At 42.4% G+C, this 15,555-nt stretch overlaps 1 protein-coding gene across 5 annotated transcripts in view; it reads right to left on the minus strand.

Annotated features, from left to right (window-relative positions):
• igsf9ba (immunoglobulin superfamily, member 9Ba) overlaps positions 1-13,015 on the minus strand; it is a 115,221-nt gene extending 102,206 nt beyond the window's left edge. For 2 of the 5 annotated variants that reach the window (XM_047391521.1, XM_047391520.1), the window contains exon 1: positions 11,991-13,011. In XM_047391521.1, coding sequence (XP_047247477.1) covers positions 11,991-12,054 — 64 coding nt within the window. In that variant the 5' untranslated portion in view covers positions 12,055-13,011. Of the gene's footprint in view, positions 1-11,990 lie in introns of all 5 variants that reach the window. The other 3 variants (XM_047391518.1, XM_047391519.1, XM_047391522.1) reach the window with 3 other exon arrangements.
• Between the last annotated feature and the right edge of the window lie 2,540 nt (positions 13,016-15,555).

Below are 15,555 nucleotides of genomic sequence, written 5' to 3' on the forward strand. Positions count from 1 at the left end.
CTTTGTGGCTCCCAAGGATGCTGTGGTAAAACAAATTTTTTTTTTTTTAACCATATTTTATCAGGCAGAGAAGCACTCAGAATTGTTGTCTGAGTGCCAGGAAAAAGTCCAACAGATTTACTTTCACAAGTGGGGCATAACAGCTAACGCTTTGAAGCTCTGCTTCATATTCATTAAAAGAAACTTTATTAGAAACTGCTTTGGGATTATTTCAACTGTTAGACACGGAGACAAAAATGCAAAGGAGAAAAAAGAAGCACGAAAGAGAGAAAGGGGGGCCAAAAGGAAAAGGGGAGAGAAGGAGAATAGACTGGAGGAAAGAAAGGATGAAGAGAATACAAGATAGCACCCTGCTTGCTTCTACACCTGCAGAAACGTTCATGTTAACAGCTTTTTTTACCAAAAAAGTGCACGGTACTTAGGAATGCAAGACGTATTTAGTGGTAAATGCAGCTCAATATAGAACGTTTGTGTATCTGTTAACACCTGAATCTAAACACCTGTGGGTCTGAGTGTGAGCGCGCAAGTGCATACAAGGTTTCTCCATAAAAATATACAAAAGTTCGTGTGAGGAGCAACACACCTGGACCCGGGACAGATACGGAGGAGATCCAAGCCATAGACATCCAAAGCCCCCCCAGAGCACAGGAACCCCAGGAGAACCACCGCTGGGACCACCGACGAGCTTACAGGCCCCGCCGGCAGCTCTCTACGCTCGAGCAGATTCAGCATGGACCCAGAGACCCGAGACCCCTCGGCTCAGTTGCAAGCAGCCACCAGGAGTGAGCCAGCACACACCAAACCACCCAGCCCCAGATACCGACAACCACAAGTACACCAGCGGGCAGAGATACCAACCACCAGCAGGCAGTGTGGAGGGGAGGGAATAGACCCCACATTCAATGGGGGCCTAAACTGATTCAGGAAAGGGAGCAGCCCAAGACCCAACCTGACCCAAAAAACAGGCACACACAATCACATTCCCACCCTCATGCGTACACATAAAAACACTCCCACCCACGCACCCAACGTAAAGACAAAGAACAATGGATGTTGTACACTCATTCACACTCCCCATACATACTCTATACTCCCGGCTCCAGGTGCCGATACCCCATAGCGACAATCAGCCCCCGGACCCAGGAGGTGGTCACCTTCCCTCCGGGGGTGGAGACGGGCTGACCGCCCCAGCACCTGAACCTGGTCTGGGCATGCCTGATCCTGAGCGACCCCAGCCCGGACCCCAACAACCCCCATCCTCATCCGGACAGGGGGCCATGTACAAAAGAGGGGTCTACATGGTCCAAACAAGCCCGCCAACCAGAGCCGTCACAGAGTAAAATAGTCCCAACCCCAGTGAGTTCAGATTCCAACCCCATGAGCCCTCCACCCATAATGTACCCGACATGAATCTCCCCACTGGGCCACCCCCAACCAGGACACAGATATCGAACACATGCCCCCGAACCCAAATGCCATGAATCACCCCCCCACAGCACATGGGCACACTCCCACAGGAGAGCTTCATCCCCGAAAGGCCGACGAAGCAACACCAACACAGCGCAAGCTCCACACACAGCCCCGCTCCAAGCACCACTGCTGCGTCCCACCACACAGCGCACCGTGACAGCAAGGCAAGGGCCCCACGCATTGCTGTCCCAGCCCCCGCCCACAGGCACAACAAGGCAGACACCATCGAGCACCGAGTTCACAACGGATCCCCAACACCAAGACGGGACAAAGTGTCCCCCACCTCGCCCCCAAGCCCACCCAACCATTTGGCCACCGTCAGCAGCCCCAGCCCATCAGTCCGTGAGAGGGAAACATGCACCAGCCGGGTAACCGGGCCAGGCAGGCCAACCACTCCAGGCCAAGCACATCTCATCAGCCATCCCAGTGCGGGCACAAGACATGCTCCGCCGCCCCACCCACCTGAACGCCAACCGTAGCCCTGCGCTCAGCCAGGGGCAAGAGCCACAGAAGGAAGCATTGGAGGAAGCACAGCACGCCAAGGACCGGGCACCCCGCCAACCGCACACCCGAACCCCGGAGGAGCCCCAGGATGCCGGACACCCATCCTCCCGCACGGCACACTCCACCGCACCAAGCAAGCTGGCCAGCCCCTCCATCAAAGCGAAGCCACATCTCAATCAACACTGCACACCGCCCAGCCAAGACCCCCTCACCGGAGCCCGACGCCTCCCCAACCGATGGACCGGGCACTGACGCCAGGGACCGAGATCCAAGGTAATCCAAACGATCCTGATAGGGCCGAAGAGCCAGCCCCAGCACCAGACAACCCCCAAGACCCGAACCTCAACCCCAGCCCAGATCCTGACCAGAAGGCCTGCTCCCTCTCCCGGCCTCCGACCCCAGACTGCAAACGAGGGTGGGAAAAGACCCCAAGCCTACCTCCGCCTGCTCAAATGTCGTGTTGATGTGTGTTGTTGTAGTGTGCATTTAAAAAGAAAAATGGGTGGGGAAGATTTGTCAAACAAATTGGAAATTCTGTTGAGCAAATATTGGAGCCATTTCTCACAAATATAATCATTTAAACTCCCAAAGAGCTTCAACATTAGAATATGTCTTGGTTCTAAAAGGATGCTGTAGGTATATGTTACATTTCTGGCACCTTTTGTTTCTCTATTTACTCCTGAGGTGTTAAGTTCGTTTAAAACCAACTCTGGTTTGTTTGCCCCCATTCTGCGGTTCGTTTGTGTTTAGATGTGGACCAAAGCAATCATGTCAAGACCGTTGAGGAGGTGGTCTTGGTAGGGATCGAAACAAACTCTAGAGCGGTTCATCCATGGGGTGAATGTGATGCAACCTAGCTAGCAGGCTTCCCATTGCCAGGTTTTTGTTGCAATATGGGATGCAGTAGAGTAAACAAACTAATAAACAGTGGTTGTGCATCTTTTTCGTAAAGCATAAAGCCTTATCTAACTTTCAAGCCAGGTTTTAAAATAATTCGGTATACTTCTCAGATATGTTTGCCTGAAATAGTACAGAGAAACACTAATGACATGAATAAATTTTCCGTATTTTCTACTAGCACAGAACACAACGTCTGCTTCCAACGTCTGCTGAATAATAAATAATACTTCAAATATTTTACTTGCCAATGTCATTTAATTACTTCTATACTGCCATCAGTGCCCTCCAGCTTCACCTTGGTTTGCTGCCAAGTCACTGCTTATTTTGTTAAACTAACCCTGGATCTCTCTTAGCATATGTGGCTTCCCTGGTGGGCACTTGGCTTAAAATAAAGTCTTTGAATGTGCATTTACTGCAGGCGGATGCTCATACCTGAGCCTATTGGAGTACATCACTGTATAAATGAGATAACTGAGAGTGGAGTTCCTAAAACAGCTTTTATGTGCCTTTATTAGTGCAGAATTTTAAAACAGGATAAAGCTGCTGTAGCTTTTAGTATTTAATTTAAACAGTTTCTTGGAAATATTTTATTGCTTTAATAGTACACTTTTCCATCTTAGAAGAAAAACTAACATGTTTCCAATGGTGGAGTTTTGGCAGGATCATTTTCAGCCATTTACACACAAGACGTCAATCTGTATAGATGCAAAAACTATGATCTTCTGACACAGATGCTGTCTCTCTTTGATTGTTCATGCTGCCCAAATCCAAGCAGTTTAAAAGCATTGCTGTGTACTTTCAAATGGAAATCAGAGTTAAAACAGCATGGCTGGTCATACAGTGTATGGCACAATTCTGTTTCCCTTACCCATTTTGATTCAGGTCTGTAATCATTTCAGTGGCTGCCCCAGAGGTGCCCTACCACAAAGCCCAGGTTCCTGAGTATTTTCCAGAGCAGAAAGACATCAATGGGTAAAGAAATGTCTGTGTTGAACAGCATTATAGAACATTATCTGCGTGTCATGGATCAGAAAGGATTTTGTTCATAGCAGCTCAGATATCTACACAGACTACGACAGACCTATCTTTAATACCCTTATCATCAGTTCATGCCTCTATTTTCTCCAAACTTATTTCCATGTTATACCCGTAAACAAACCACCGATATTTGATTGGACTTTTTCTGCCCTTAATGCCCACACATCAATAGTGGGTGACATGCTACAGCTCAAAGAGAGTGTTGGAGGCATTGAGTAAAGGTAAAAAAGAGAAAGTATGCTTATTGTAATGGATATAGTCATCACAATCTTTAGTAATAGTATTACAATTGCATAATTTCCTGATATTATGCAGCATTAAACTGACTTTCTTAATACCAATTTGAGAGCCACGAGATCTGCATAGGGAGCCCAACTGGATTTCCATTATGTTGTGTATTTATCTAACTCAAGAGGGTCCTATACAAGAAGCCCATTGTGAGCTCAGGCTCACTTGGTACCCATCCATCCTGTGCAGAATCCATGGGCGCCTACATACAGTATATGTGGTGAGTCCCTGTTTGGGTCAGTTGACTCTTCTGAAATATGAGAAATTACGAATGTTGATCAAACCAAAGTGACTGTGAACGACCTTCTGCTGGTAGAAAGAGGTGAGTAGAGTGGCCAAAGATTTTTCTCATGTAAGAGTAGCACTACTTTAATATCAGTCAGTCAGTCATTTTCTGCCGCTTATTCCATAGTGGGTCGCGGAGGAGCTGGTGCCTATCTCCAGCAGTCTATGGGCGAGAGGCGGGGTACACCCTGGACAGGTCGCCAGTCCGTCACAGGGCAACACACAAACAACCATGCACACACTCATTCATACACCTAAGGGCAATTTAGAGTGACCAATTAACCTAACAGGCATGTCTTTTGACTGTGGGAGGAAGCCGGAGTACCTGGTGAGAAACCACACATGCACGGGGAGAACATGCAAACTCCATGCAGAAAGACCCCAGGCTGGGAATTGAACCCAGGACCTTCTTGCTGCAAGGCAACAGTGCTACCAACTGCGCCACCGTGCAGCCCCCTACTTTAATATATTTCCACAAATTAAACTAAAAAGTAGTCACCCAAGAAATTACTCAATTAAGAGTAAAAAGTATTTGGTAAAAAGGCTACTACAGTACTGAGTACTTGAGTAGTACTTTTTAATCTGAGTAAATTTGTGAAAATGATGTAATCATACAGAGAAAACATGTGTGCAAGTTCTAGTAATTTGAATAATAGAATAAAAAATGAGTTAAAAAAAATAACATTACAAAACAACAAATGTGAAAGAGGACACATTTCCAAACCTCAGTTTTCCACAACATAAAACCTTTAAAACCAATACATACAGTATGTAATGTATATACTGTATATTAGAACTCTGCAAAGTACCTCCAGTGACAATATCCAGGGTTAGACAATGAAACTGAAATACCTGTCATTTTAGTGTGGGAGGTTTCATGGCTAAATTGGACCAGCCTGGTAGCCAGTCTTCATTGATTGCACATTGCACCAGTAAGAGCAGAGTGTGAAGGTTCAATTAGCAGGGTAAGAGCACAGTTTTGCTCAAAATATTGAAATGCACACAACATTATGGGTGACATACCAAAGTTCAAAAGAGGACAAATTGTTGGTGCACGTCTTGCTGTGACCAAGACAGCAAGTCTTTGTGATGTATCAAGAGCCACGGTATCCAGGGTAATGTCAGCATACCACTATGAAGGACGAACCACATCCAACAGGATTAACTGTGGACGCAAGAGGAAGCTGTCTGAAAGGGATGTTCGGGTGCTAACCCTGATTGTATCCAAAAAACATAAAACCACGGCTGCCCAAATCACGGCAGAATTAAATGTGCACCTCAACTCTCCTGTTTCCACCAGAACTGTCCGTCGGGATCTCCACAGGGTCAATATACACTGCCCCCAAAGAAGCGTACCACCCAGACTGTTGCATGCCCAGAGTGAAGCATGGAGGTGGATCAGTGATGGTTTGGGCTGCCATATCATGGCATTCCCTTGGCCCAATACTTGTGCTAGATGGGCGCATCACTGTCAAGGACTACCAAACCATTCTTGAGGACCATGTGCATCCAATGGTTCAAACATTGTATCCTGAAGGTGGTGTCGTGTATCAGGATGACAATGCACTAATACACACAGCAAGACTGGTGAAAGATTGGTTTGATGAACATGAAAGTGAAGTTGAACATCTCCCATGGCCTGCACAGTCACCAGATCTAAATATTATTGAGCCACTTTGGGGTGTTTTGGAGGAGCGAGTCAGGAAACGTTTTCCTCCACCAGTATCACGTAGTGACCTGGCCACTATCCTGCAAGAAGAATGGCTTAAAATCCTTCTGACCACTGTGCAGGACTGTTTCAGTTTCATTGTCCAACCCCTGTATAATGCTTACTGTACATGCATTTGACTTCAACAGGGTCAGCAAAATAACAATAGAGCAATAAAGCTTGTTTACAAACCAGACGTCTTACCAGACACAGACAGCCGTGAATGTGTCTGGTGCATTTTTGGTTAAAACGTGTTCGTAATTCGGTGGGTAGAGCAGCAAGAAATGTTACCAAAGTGAGAATAGTGTTACTTTAAAATAATAGTAAAAAACTACAGTGCAGTAAAACTAGTCTAAGAAGTAGATTTTGTACTTAATACAGGGAAGCAATAATTACTGTTGAAAATAATCAATCTACAGACCTCAGGCCTTTCCTGCAAACTAGCAAAACAACTCCTAAAATTGAATTTTAGGTTATTAAAATTGAGGATTTCAAACGTTGGCTAAAACCTGTCCTCCGTAACTGCTAGGAAGCTTATTGTATAATGTAAGACGTTGAAGTCAGGTAAACTATGTTAAAAATCACATATGTCACGAGCTGATAAAGCTATATTTAACTTGTTTATTAAATAAGTTAAATATAAGTTATTTAAATTGTAATCATTCGTGTATCTCTAATATTTAAAAGTATGGTCTTGAGAGGGTTTCCAAAAATCTTAAAATGAAACTTGCAGAAACAGTGCAGATGTTGGCAGCCTCTAAATCTGAGAATACACAGAGTGAGATTTTGATCAAGAACAGTAAAACCAGATTAAAGATGAATGTGTAAATGATCCAGACATCATAATTGACCAATTTGTCCCTTGAGTGGCTTGATTGGTATTTGGCAAATTAAATATAACAAAATCTCATGTGTCTTTTTCTTATTTATCAAATGCATTAAAACAGAAAACCCTGACTTTTGTTGGTCAACACTGTTTAAAGTTTGGTAAAAAAAAGAAAAAAAAAAAGAGCGAGATAAAAGTTAGGAACATATGTTTTGATGCACAACTGGGGCTAACTGTGTAATCCGTTCATTTTCTGTCAACAAATCTACATCATATTATTTCTTTCATGGTCATTGTTTTAATGATTTTAAGTAGTGAATTTGTCATTTAATTAATGAAAGAAAAATGGAAATAGACCAAATCAGAATCGGGTCAAACCTCAGCAAAAAATTGGTATTATATGTAAAAGCCTAATCGGCGCATCTTTAAACTAACTACATTATTTGAGCTTATGATGTAGAATTGTTTTTCCAAGTATCTGATTTGTATTGCAGAAAACTCAACTTAATTACTGTTCTGAAGTGGAAATGTATCATAACAGAAATTATAACTTTTATAATTTATCACAGTGTACATTTTTGCACTAATTTATTACATATAAACATAACATCACACATCTTCAAAGTATTTCAGCCAGATTCAGATGTTTTTTTTCATGAGAAAGAACATCTATTTGTAGATCTCCTGATCCTTTGTTTATGCCTGACACAGAGCAAAGTGCACAGCCAGCGAAATACCACTCCAGAGAAAGGAGCCAAGTTTCAACTGAGCTGAGGTCCCCTGATCCGACTTTGGTGTTTTTTTTCCCTATTATGGAGAAAATTCAGACCTGAAAATCTGACCTGCATCCCCCACACACAGAGAACAAATAATTCTGTTCACACAGTCTAAACCATCAAATATTCTAAAAAATGTAAATACATTTAAAAGAAAAACTTAGTGCATCAATGAAAAACTGGTCAAATGAAAGAACTCATAGAATCATTTGCTTCCTTGCCAAAAGTGAGATAATCAATCAACAAATCAATCCAACTGTTTTGTCTTTTATAACGACTTTAAAGATGGAGCGAGTGGATAGAAAGCTTAGCTAATTTGCTACATCTGTATCCCTTACAAAGGTACCAAAGTACAACCCAAATTCCAATGAAGTTGGGACGCTGTGTAAAACGCAAATAAAAACAGAGAACAATGATTTGCAAATCCTGTTCAACCTATATGCAATTGAATACACTAAAGACATTTCATGTTAAAACTGAGGTTTTTTTTTAAATATTCACTCATTTTGAATTTGATGGTTGCAAAACGTTCCAAAAAACTGGGACAGGGACATGCTTACCACCATTACATCACCTTTCCTTTTAACAACACTCAAACGTTTGGGAACTGAGGACACTAATTGTTGAAACTTTTAGGTGGAATTCTTTCCCATCCTTGTTTGATGTACAACTTCAGTTGCTCAACTGTCCGGGGTCTCCATTTTATTTTGAGCTTCATAATGAGCCAGACATTTACAATGGGAGACGGGTCTGGACAGCAGGTAGGCCAGCCTAGTACCAGAACTCTTTTACTGCAACGCTAGGCTGTTGTAACACATGCAGAATGCTGCTTGGCATGGTCTTGCTGAAATAAGTAGGGACTTCTCTGAAAAAGACGATACTTGGATGGCAGCATATGTTGCTCCATACCCTTTATTGTACCTTCAACCATTAATGGTGATAACAATTTGGATAGTCCTTTTTATCTGTGGCCCAGAGGACATGATGTTCATGATTTCCAAAAACAATTTTAATTGTAAACTGTTCAGACCGCTGCACACTTTTTCCATTTGCCTCAGTTCTTCTCAGATGAGCTCGGGCCCAGAGAAGCCAGCTGTGTTTCTGGGTGTTGTTGATGTGTGGCTTTCGCTTTGCATGGTAGAGCGTTAACTTGCACGAACTGTGTTAACTGACAATGGTTTTCTGAAGTGTTCCTGAGCCCAAGTGGTAATATCTGTTACAGAATGATGTCTGCTTTTAATGCAGTGCCTCCAGGGCGATTTAACATTGGGGAAGGGCATTCAATGTTTGCCGCTGAGATTTCTCCAGATTCTCTAAATATTTTGATGATATAATGGATTGTAAATGATGAAGTCCCTAAATTCCTTGCTAATGTTCATTGAGAAACGTTGTTCTTAAACTGTTGGAACATTTGCTCATGTAGTTGTTCAAAAAGTGCTGAACCTTACCCCATTCTTGCTGGTAAAAAACTGAGCCTTTTGGGGATGCTCCTTCTATACCCAATCATGACAGTTTCCCAGTCTTTTGTTGCCCCTATCCAAGCTTTTTTGGAACGTGTTGCAAGCAGCAATTTTACAATTTGTGAATATTTGCAAAAAAAAAAGTTTATCAGTTTGAACATGAAATATCTAGTCTTTGTGGTGTATTCAATTGCGTATAGGTTAAACAGGATATGCAAATCGTGGTATTCTGTTTTTATTGATGTTTTACACGTCCCAACTTTAATAGTTGGGGGTTCTAGAGTTTTACTTAAAATTTTAACCTGATACTCGATATTTTCACTTGTACTTTATATTCACTTGCACTGAACTCATTTCTGTGTGCATATTTTCCACTTTAAATACGCTATATGGCAAAGCTTTTGCAATTTTCTTTTTTGTTTGGGTTTTTGAGAACCCCCAGCTGATGGGTAAGTTTTGTTGCAGTGTAGACTTTTGCAAAAAGTAGAAATCCTTTTATTTAAAATTATTCACAATTTACACAACATTTAAAGTTTTTTTCATATTTTATGTGAAAGACCAAAGTCTTTAGCCTCCTTTGCTGTGATTCCCCTGAATAAAATCCAGTACCGCCCAATGCCTTCTGAAGTCACCTTATTAGAAAACAGTCAACATGACAGCAATTTATTCTCGTTATGAATGCAGATGTTGTGTGAAAACATCAGAGATATTTTTGAGAACACTGGTAAACAAACAGCAACATAAAGAACATAGAACACACCAGACAAGTCAGGAATAAATTGCAGAGAAATTTAAACATTTCCCAGGTTTTACACATCTTCCAGAGCACCACAGAGTGGAAAGAATATGGAACAACTGCAAACCAACCAAAAACTGACAAGCTGGCCAAGGAGAGGAATAACGAGAAAAGCAAACGAGGCACATAGTGACTCTAAGGGAGCTACACAGATCCACACCTTAAGTTGGACAATTTGATCACAGGGAAACTATTAGTTGTGTACTCCACAAATGTGACCTTTTTCTAAGAGGGGCAACAAGAAAGCCACTGTTGAAACAAAGCCATAAGAGGTCTTGCTTGCAGTTTGCCACAAGCTACTCAATGGATAAAGCAAACAGTTCTAAGAAGGTGCTCTACTGAGATGAAACCAAAATTGAAGTTTCTGGCCAACATGGAAAACCCTTTGCATGGTGGAAAACTAAGACCAAAACGTCACCTTGCACACGCCATTTCAATTGTGAAACATGGTGTTGGTAGCATCATGCTGTGGGGATGCTTTTTTTGAGCAGGGATGGTGAAACAGGTTAGAACTGATGCAAAAGACTATGAGGTGGAGGTTAACCTTCCAGCAGGACAATGATCCTAAATTTACAGTCAGAGCTAGAAATGTTTAGATCAGAGTATATTAATGTGCTGAAATGGTCCAGTCATAGTCCAGATCTTAATCCATTTAAGATTTTTCAGGAAGACCTGAATGATGTTCGCAGTTCCTTCATTCTAATCCAAACATGCTTAAAGTATTGACAAAGGCACTGGTTACAAATGGACGCCACACATTTTAGAGGTTTACTTGAAAATTGAAACCAGTTTATTGTTTTTCATCCACTTTAGAATTATGCGACACATTATCACATAAAAAATAAGACACGTTCAGATTTGTGGTTCTAATGTGAAACAGTTAAATGGCAAAAAGTTCAAGAGATGGAAAATATTTTTCCAGCCACTGTAGAATGCTGTGATTCTTTGCACCCATTTCCTTAAATGTAATTCAGGATTGACATTTTGCCATTAAAGCACCCCCATAAATACTCTCTGTTTTGAAAATCAAACCGTTTTTATTTTTACCCCCACAGCAAACTCCTCTGGCCGGCTTCCCAGAAAGAGCCAGACCTGTGAACAGACCAGTTCTGACTGGGCATGGTGTGGGGCGGAGGGGGACGGGGATGGGATGGGGGGGGGGGGTCATTGGGACCAGGCCATAGACTGGCACATGTCTCCCTCATCTGGGCGCGAGTGGAAAAGCAAGGTTAAGTAAGTACATGGGTCAACATCAGAGCAGATCAGAGGCGAATCCGAGCAAAATGGACATTGTGCAGTTTTGCAGGGTGCAGGAATGTGAGAAATTCTTTGAAGCTCCTAGATCAGCACAGAGGCAAGCATGCGGCGGTGCATCACGCACGGCACTGTGACCCCCCCCCCCCCCCTCCCCTTCCTCCTCCTGCTCTTTTAGTGTGAAATCCTGCATTTCTTTCCGTGCATGCGGCTGCAGTGAGCTCTATCAAATTCAAGAGTGCATTTCATCTGACACGTGATGCATTATTTAGCTACTTTTCCATCTGGAGGGCTGAGACCGGTCACACCCCTCTCTGGAGAACTCAAATGGGACTGCTCGGCTATAATATAAATGCACACATTTCTCCTTCAGCGGCGGCGGATTCGTTATCCTCCAGGCTGCACAAATGCGCCTCAAACACACACACACACACGCGCACACACACACACACCAGACAAACACACACCGGCCTAACCCAACAGCCACATCAGTCAGGCGAGCTTTGTTATGATCTATAATGGTGCATATGGAGCTGCCTCGAGAATTGCACCAAGCCGTTTTATAAACAATTAACTTTAGTGTAAGATAGATTAGCTGTACAGCAGCTCATGTGATCTAACATCCAGGTGAAGAAATAAAAATGTCATGCACACGCGCTTTAAGATATATTGCACTTCAACTCACCTTGAGCGGCCGTTCCTCTGGTGCTGAATACACTTGCTATCAGAGTGGCCACATACCAAATCATAGTACTATTGCCGACCAGCTATTACCACGCAAAGTGCCCCGTTCGACCAATCTCTCATATTCGACCTTGCACCTCTCGGACTCTCGGACTCTTTTTCATTTCATGTCTTATTCTCTCTCCCCGCGGCGCTGCGTTGCCTTCATCCCTTCTTCCCTCCCCCGTCCTTCCATCCGCATCCTCTCCCGAAGAGACAGAGCACCTACACCGCCGCGTTTGTAGTAGACACGGAGACGTTTTTTTTTTTTTTTTTTCCTCTCTCTCTTACGAGCGCATAGTGAAACCAAGTGTGAGAATGTAAGCCACAGGTCCGCCTCTTCCCCCACACGATTGGCTGCAGATTGAGGTTTTGGGGCGTGTATTGGCTGCCCCCGCACACTACCCTCCCCTTCCCCGCATGACGAGCCCGGAGGAGCGTTCCGATTCAAGGTGAGTTGGAGCGTGCCGTAGTGTAAGCGGGAGCCGCAGTATCATGCGCACTGCCAGCATGCACATCTGTAAATACCGCTCCTTAAACTGGCCCCACGTGCACCGCCATCTCCACCAGCAGCAGCAGCATCATCAGCATGTCAGCATTAGCTGTATGCAGCTTCAGTGGCTCAGTGATACACAAGAAGAAGAGGTGGATGCTGCTGATGATGAAGGTGTGTGACTCATCCGCAGCCTTCCACTAGTATCATGTCGCCGACAGAAAAGCGCTTTCCCCCGTCTGGCTGTGTATGATGGGTGTGGCGACACATGCAATATGTTTTTTCCCTGTTTTCTGTTTCCTCGACGGCCCACTGCGCAGACATGGTTGGCGCTGATTATGCTGCCTCAGATTTTCTTTCTTCATGCATGGGCACCGAGAATCCATGCGCCGCTGGCTGCTCAGATCTCACACCGTTTAGGCTGCCTGCTGCTGCTGTCCTACTAAAACATAACCACGCAGATGATATGTCTTTTGGCTGATTCAGGTTAAATAGGCGCATATATTTGCCAGGCTTTAAACCTAACTTGTCTTTTTTAAAGGGGGGGACTGGAGATGTCTGCCTGTCATCCCCCTCCCATCTTTTTATCATCTTCCTGTCTGTAATCAAAGGGGAGTCTAAAAATGAGCCATAAAAAAATCAGAGATTCAAATTTTTTGGTTTCTGTGATAAAATCGCATGATAAGAAAGCATTTACAGATCTTATAACTGTCAGACTCAGTATAATCCATCATATGCAGAGTTTTAGCCGAGAATTAGTGAACCCGTCAACCTTTAACTATTCAGTCTCCATTATTAGCTCCATCTGTTAATTAAGGTGCATTAAGTAGGCTACCATGCTTTTGTTCAGATTTGTGATTTTCATTATTATCCTAAAACATTCTTACAATGTAATTTTTCTGAAGCTGCACAAATGTCACATAACAAGAATGACACAAAACCGAGAACAGTAGTTTTTTCAGAAAGAAACATTTTAAACACAAAAACAAAAGAAGAGTTGTTATATCAAGCATGACCACATCTTTTAAAAACGTCATATCATAATTGATAGCACAATAATGATGAATATACAAGTATTTCAAACACATGATATTAATTTGACAAACAACAAAAATAATAAGGAATGTTCATGATATTAATTAATTAGTTTATTTATTAGGTCAACTGGGTTTGTGGAGTTTTGTGTGTCTCCTGAAATATATTTTTTGAAAGTTGTTCAATAAATAAGTTTAAAGTAAAAAGCTAATATTTGGGTTTGTTTCTGTGAATGCATTGCTTGCAGTTTTCGTGATTTGTTTAGATTTTGTTTTTCTCTGAAGGGGATCTGATTAGAATTCCTGTGGTAAACTTGCATCATAATGAAATATTTACAGATCTGAGTTCTGTTATTCGTCATTGGCTGAGTTTTAGTTTAAATAAGTGAACTCGTTAACCTCTAACTATTCAGACTCCAATACAAGCTCCATTAGTAATTTAAATAAGCTTATATTGAACCTAACCTCAATTTTCCACCATCAAATTCTGTTGGCCAACCCAGGCTGAAGTGCTGGGTTGTTGTATCAGGGCCTGACTTGGAGTGGTTCACTTCATACCTGTCTGACAGATAATATTTTGTTATATAGATCTCCTTCCAATCCTGTCCATTTTGGTGTACTCCAAGGTCCTGTTTTGGTCCCTCTGCTTTTTTTTATTGTATTTGCTTCCCCTTGGGCACATTCTGTCAGCATTTAAAGACATCTCTTATCACTGCTATGCAGATGATATTTAGTTGTACACCTTGCTTCATTCTCGCCCATAGACTGCTGGAGATAGGCACCAGCTCCCCCGTGACCCACTATGGAATAAGCGGTAGAAAATGACTGACTTGCTGACCTTGCTTCATCCAAATGACATGTCTAAAAGCAACAGTTTGGTAAAGTGCCTAGACTATGTTAAAAGGTGGATGGCAGATAGTTTTCTTCAATTAAATCAAGACCAAATCTGAAATAATTGTCTTTGCACCAAACAAATTTATGTCTGGGATAAAGGAGACCTCTTGGTTCTTTGGCAAAATCCTCGGTTTGGAACCTTGACCTATCCTTTGAATTTGGTTTTACTTTGATGCATGTGTCAAGTCTCTCGTTTGTTTCTGTTTTTATCATCTGAGAAATATTGCCAAACTAAGCCCACATCCGGAACTGGAAATAATGTTTCATGTTTTTGTCGCATCACAATTGGATTATTCAAATGCACGACACGTGTCTTAGCAAAACCTCCCTAGAATCGTTACAAGTTGTTCAAAATGCTGCTGCCAGACTTCTGACAAAATCTTCCAAATTTTCAGGAGGTGACTCCAATCTTGATGCAACTACACTGGCCTCCAGTTTATTTTAAAGTGCAATTTAACTTTTACTAAGTTGGAGAGCTCTTCATGGACCGGGACCAGGTTATCTCAGAGGACTTGTGCACCCATATGTCCTTGGCAGGAGCCTGAGGTTCTGTGACCAGGGCCTGCTGATGGGTCCCCATACTAACCTGCAAACAAAAGGAGACATAACCTTCTGTTCCATGGGCCCCAGACTCTGAAACACTCTTTCTTTGGACTTGAGATCAGTGGACTCTGTGATCTCCTTTTAAAGCCAGTTAAAAACACATCTTTTTAAATCAGCTGTTTATTAATTTCTTATGGTAATTTTACACATTGATGGCTCTTGTGAAGCACTTTGTGATTTTGTATTTTAAATGATGTTATATAAATAAAGTTTTACTTACTTAAATATGGAAGTGATAAACGGAGTGCCTACTTCTGTACAAGTTTGATGTTGATGTCCCCCTTTTGTTCACTACATGTTGACACTCATCTAGGGTCATGAGACACATTTAGGTCCAAAATAATTCATACCCCTAACAGATTTAGATTTAAAATTATTTCACTTAACTATGACGTTTTTTCATACATAGAAACGTGACTGTCATTATTCAAAGGACAAAAAAATCAATGGTAAAAGTTATTTATACCAGTCTCAATAACCTGTGGAGAAATCTCTATTGCCAT

The sequence above is a fragment of the Girardinichthys multiradiatus genome, chromosome 18 (genome assembly GCF_021462225.1).
Source record: "Girardinichthys multiradiatus isolate DD_20200921_A chromosome 18, DD_fGirMul_XY1, whole genome shotgun sequence".
Classification (NCBI taxonomy): domain Eukaryota; kingdom Metazoa; phylum Chordata; class Actinopteri; order Cyprinodontiformes; family Goodeidae; genus Girardinichthys; species Girardinichthys multiradiatus.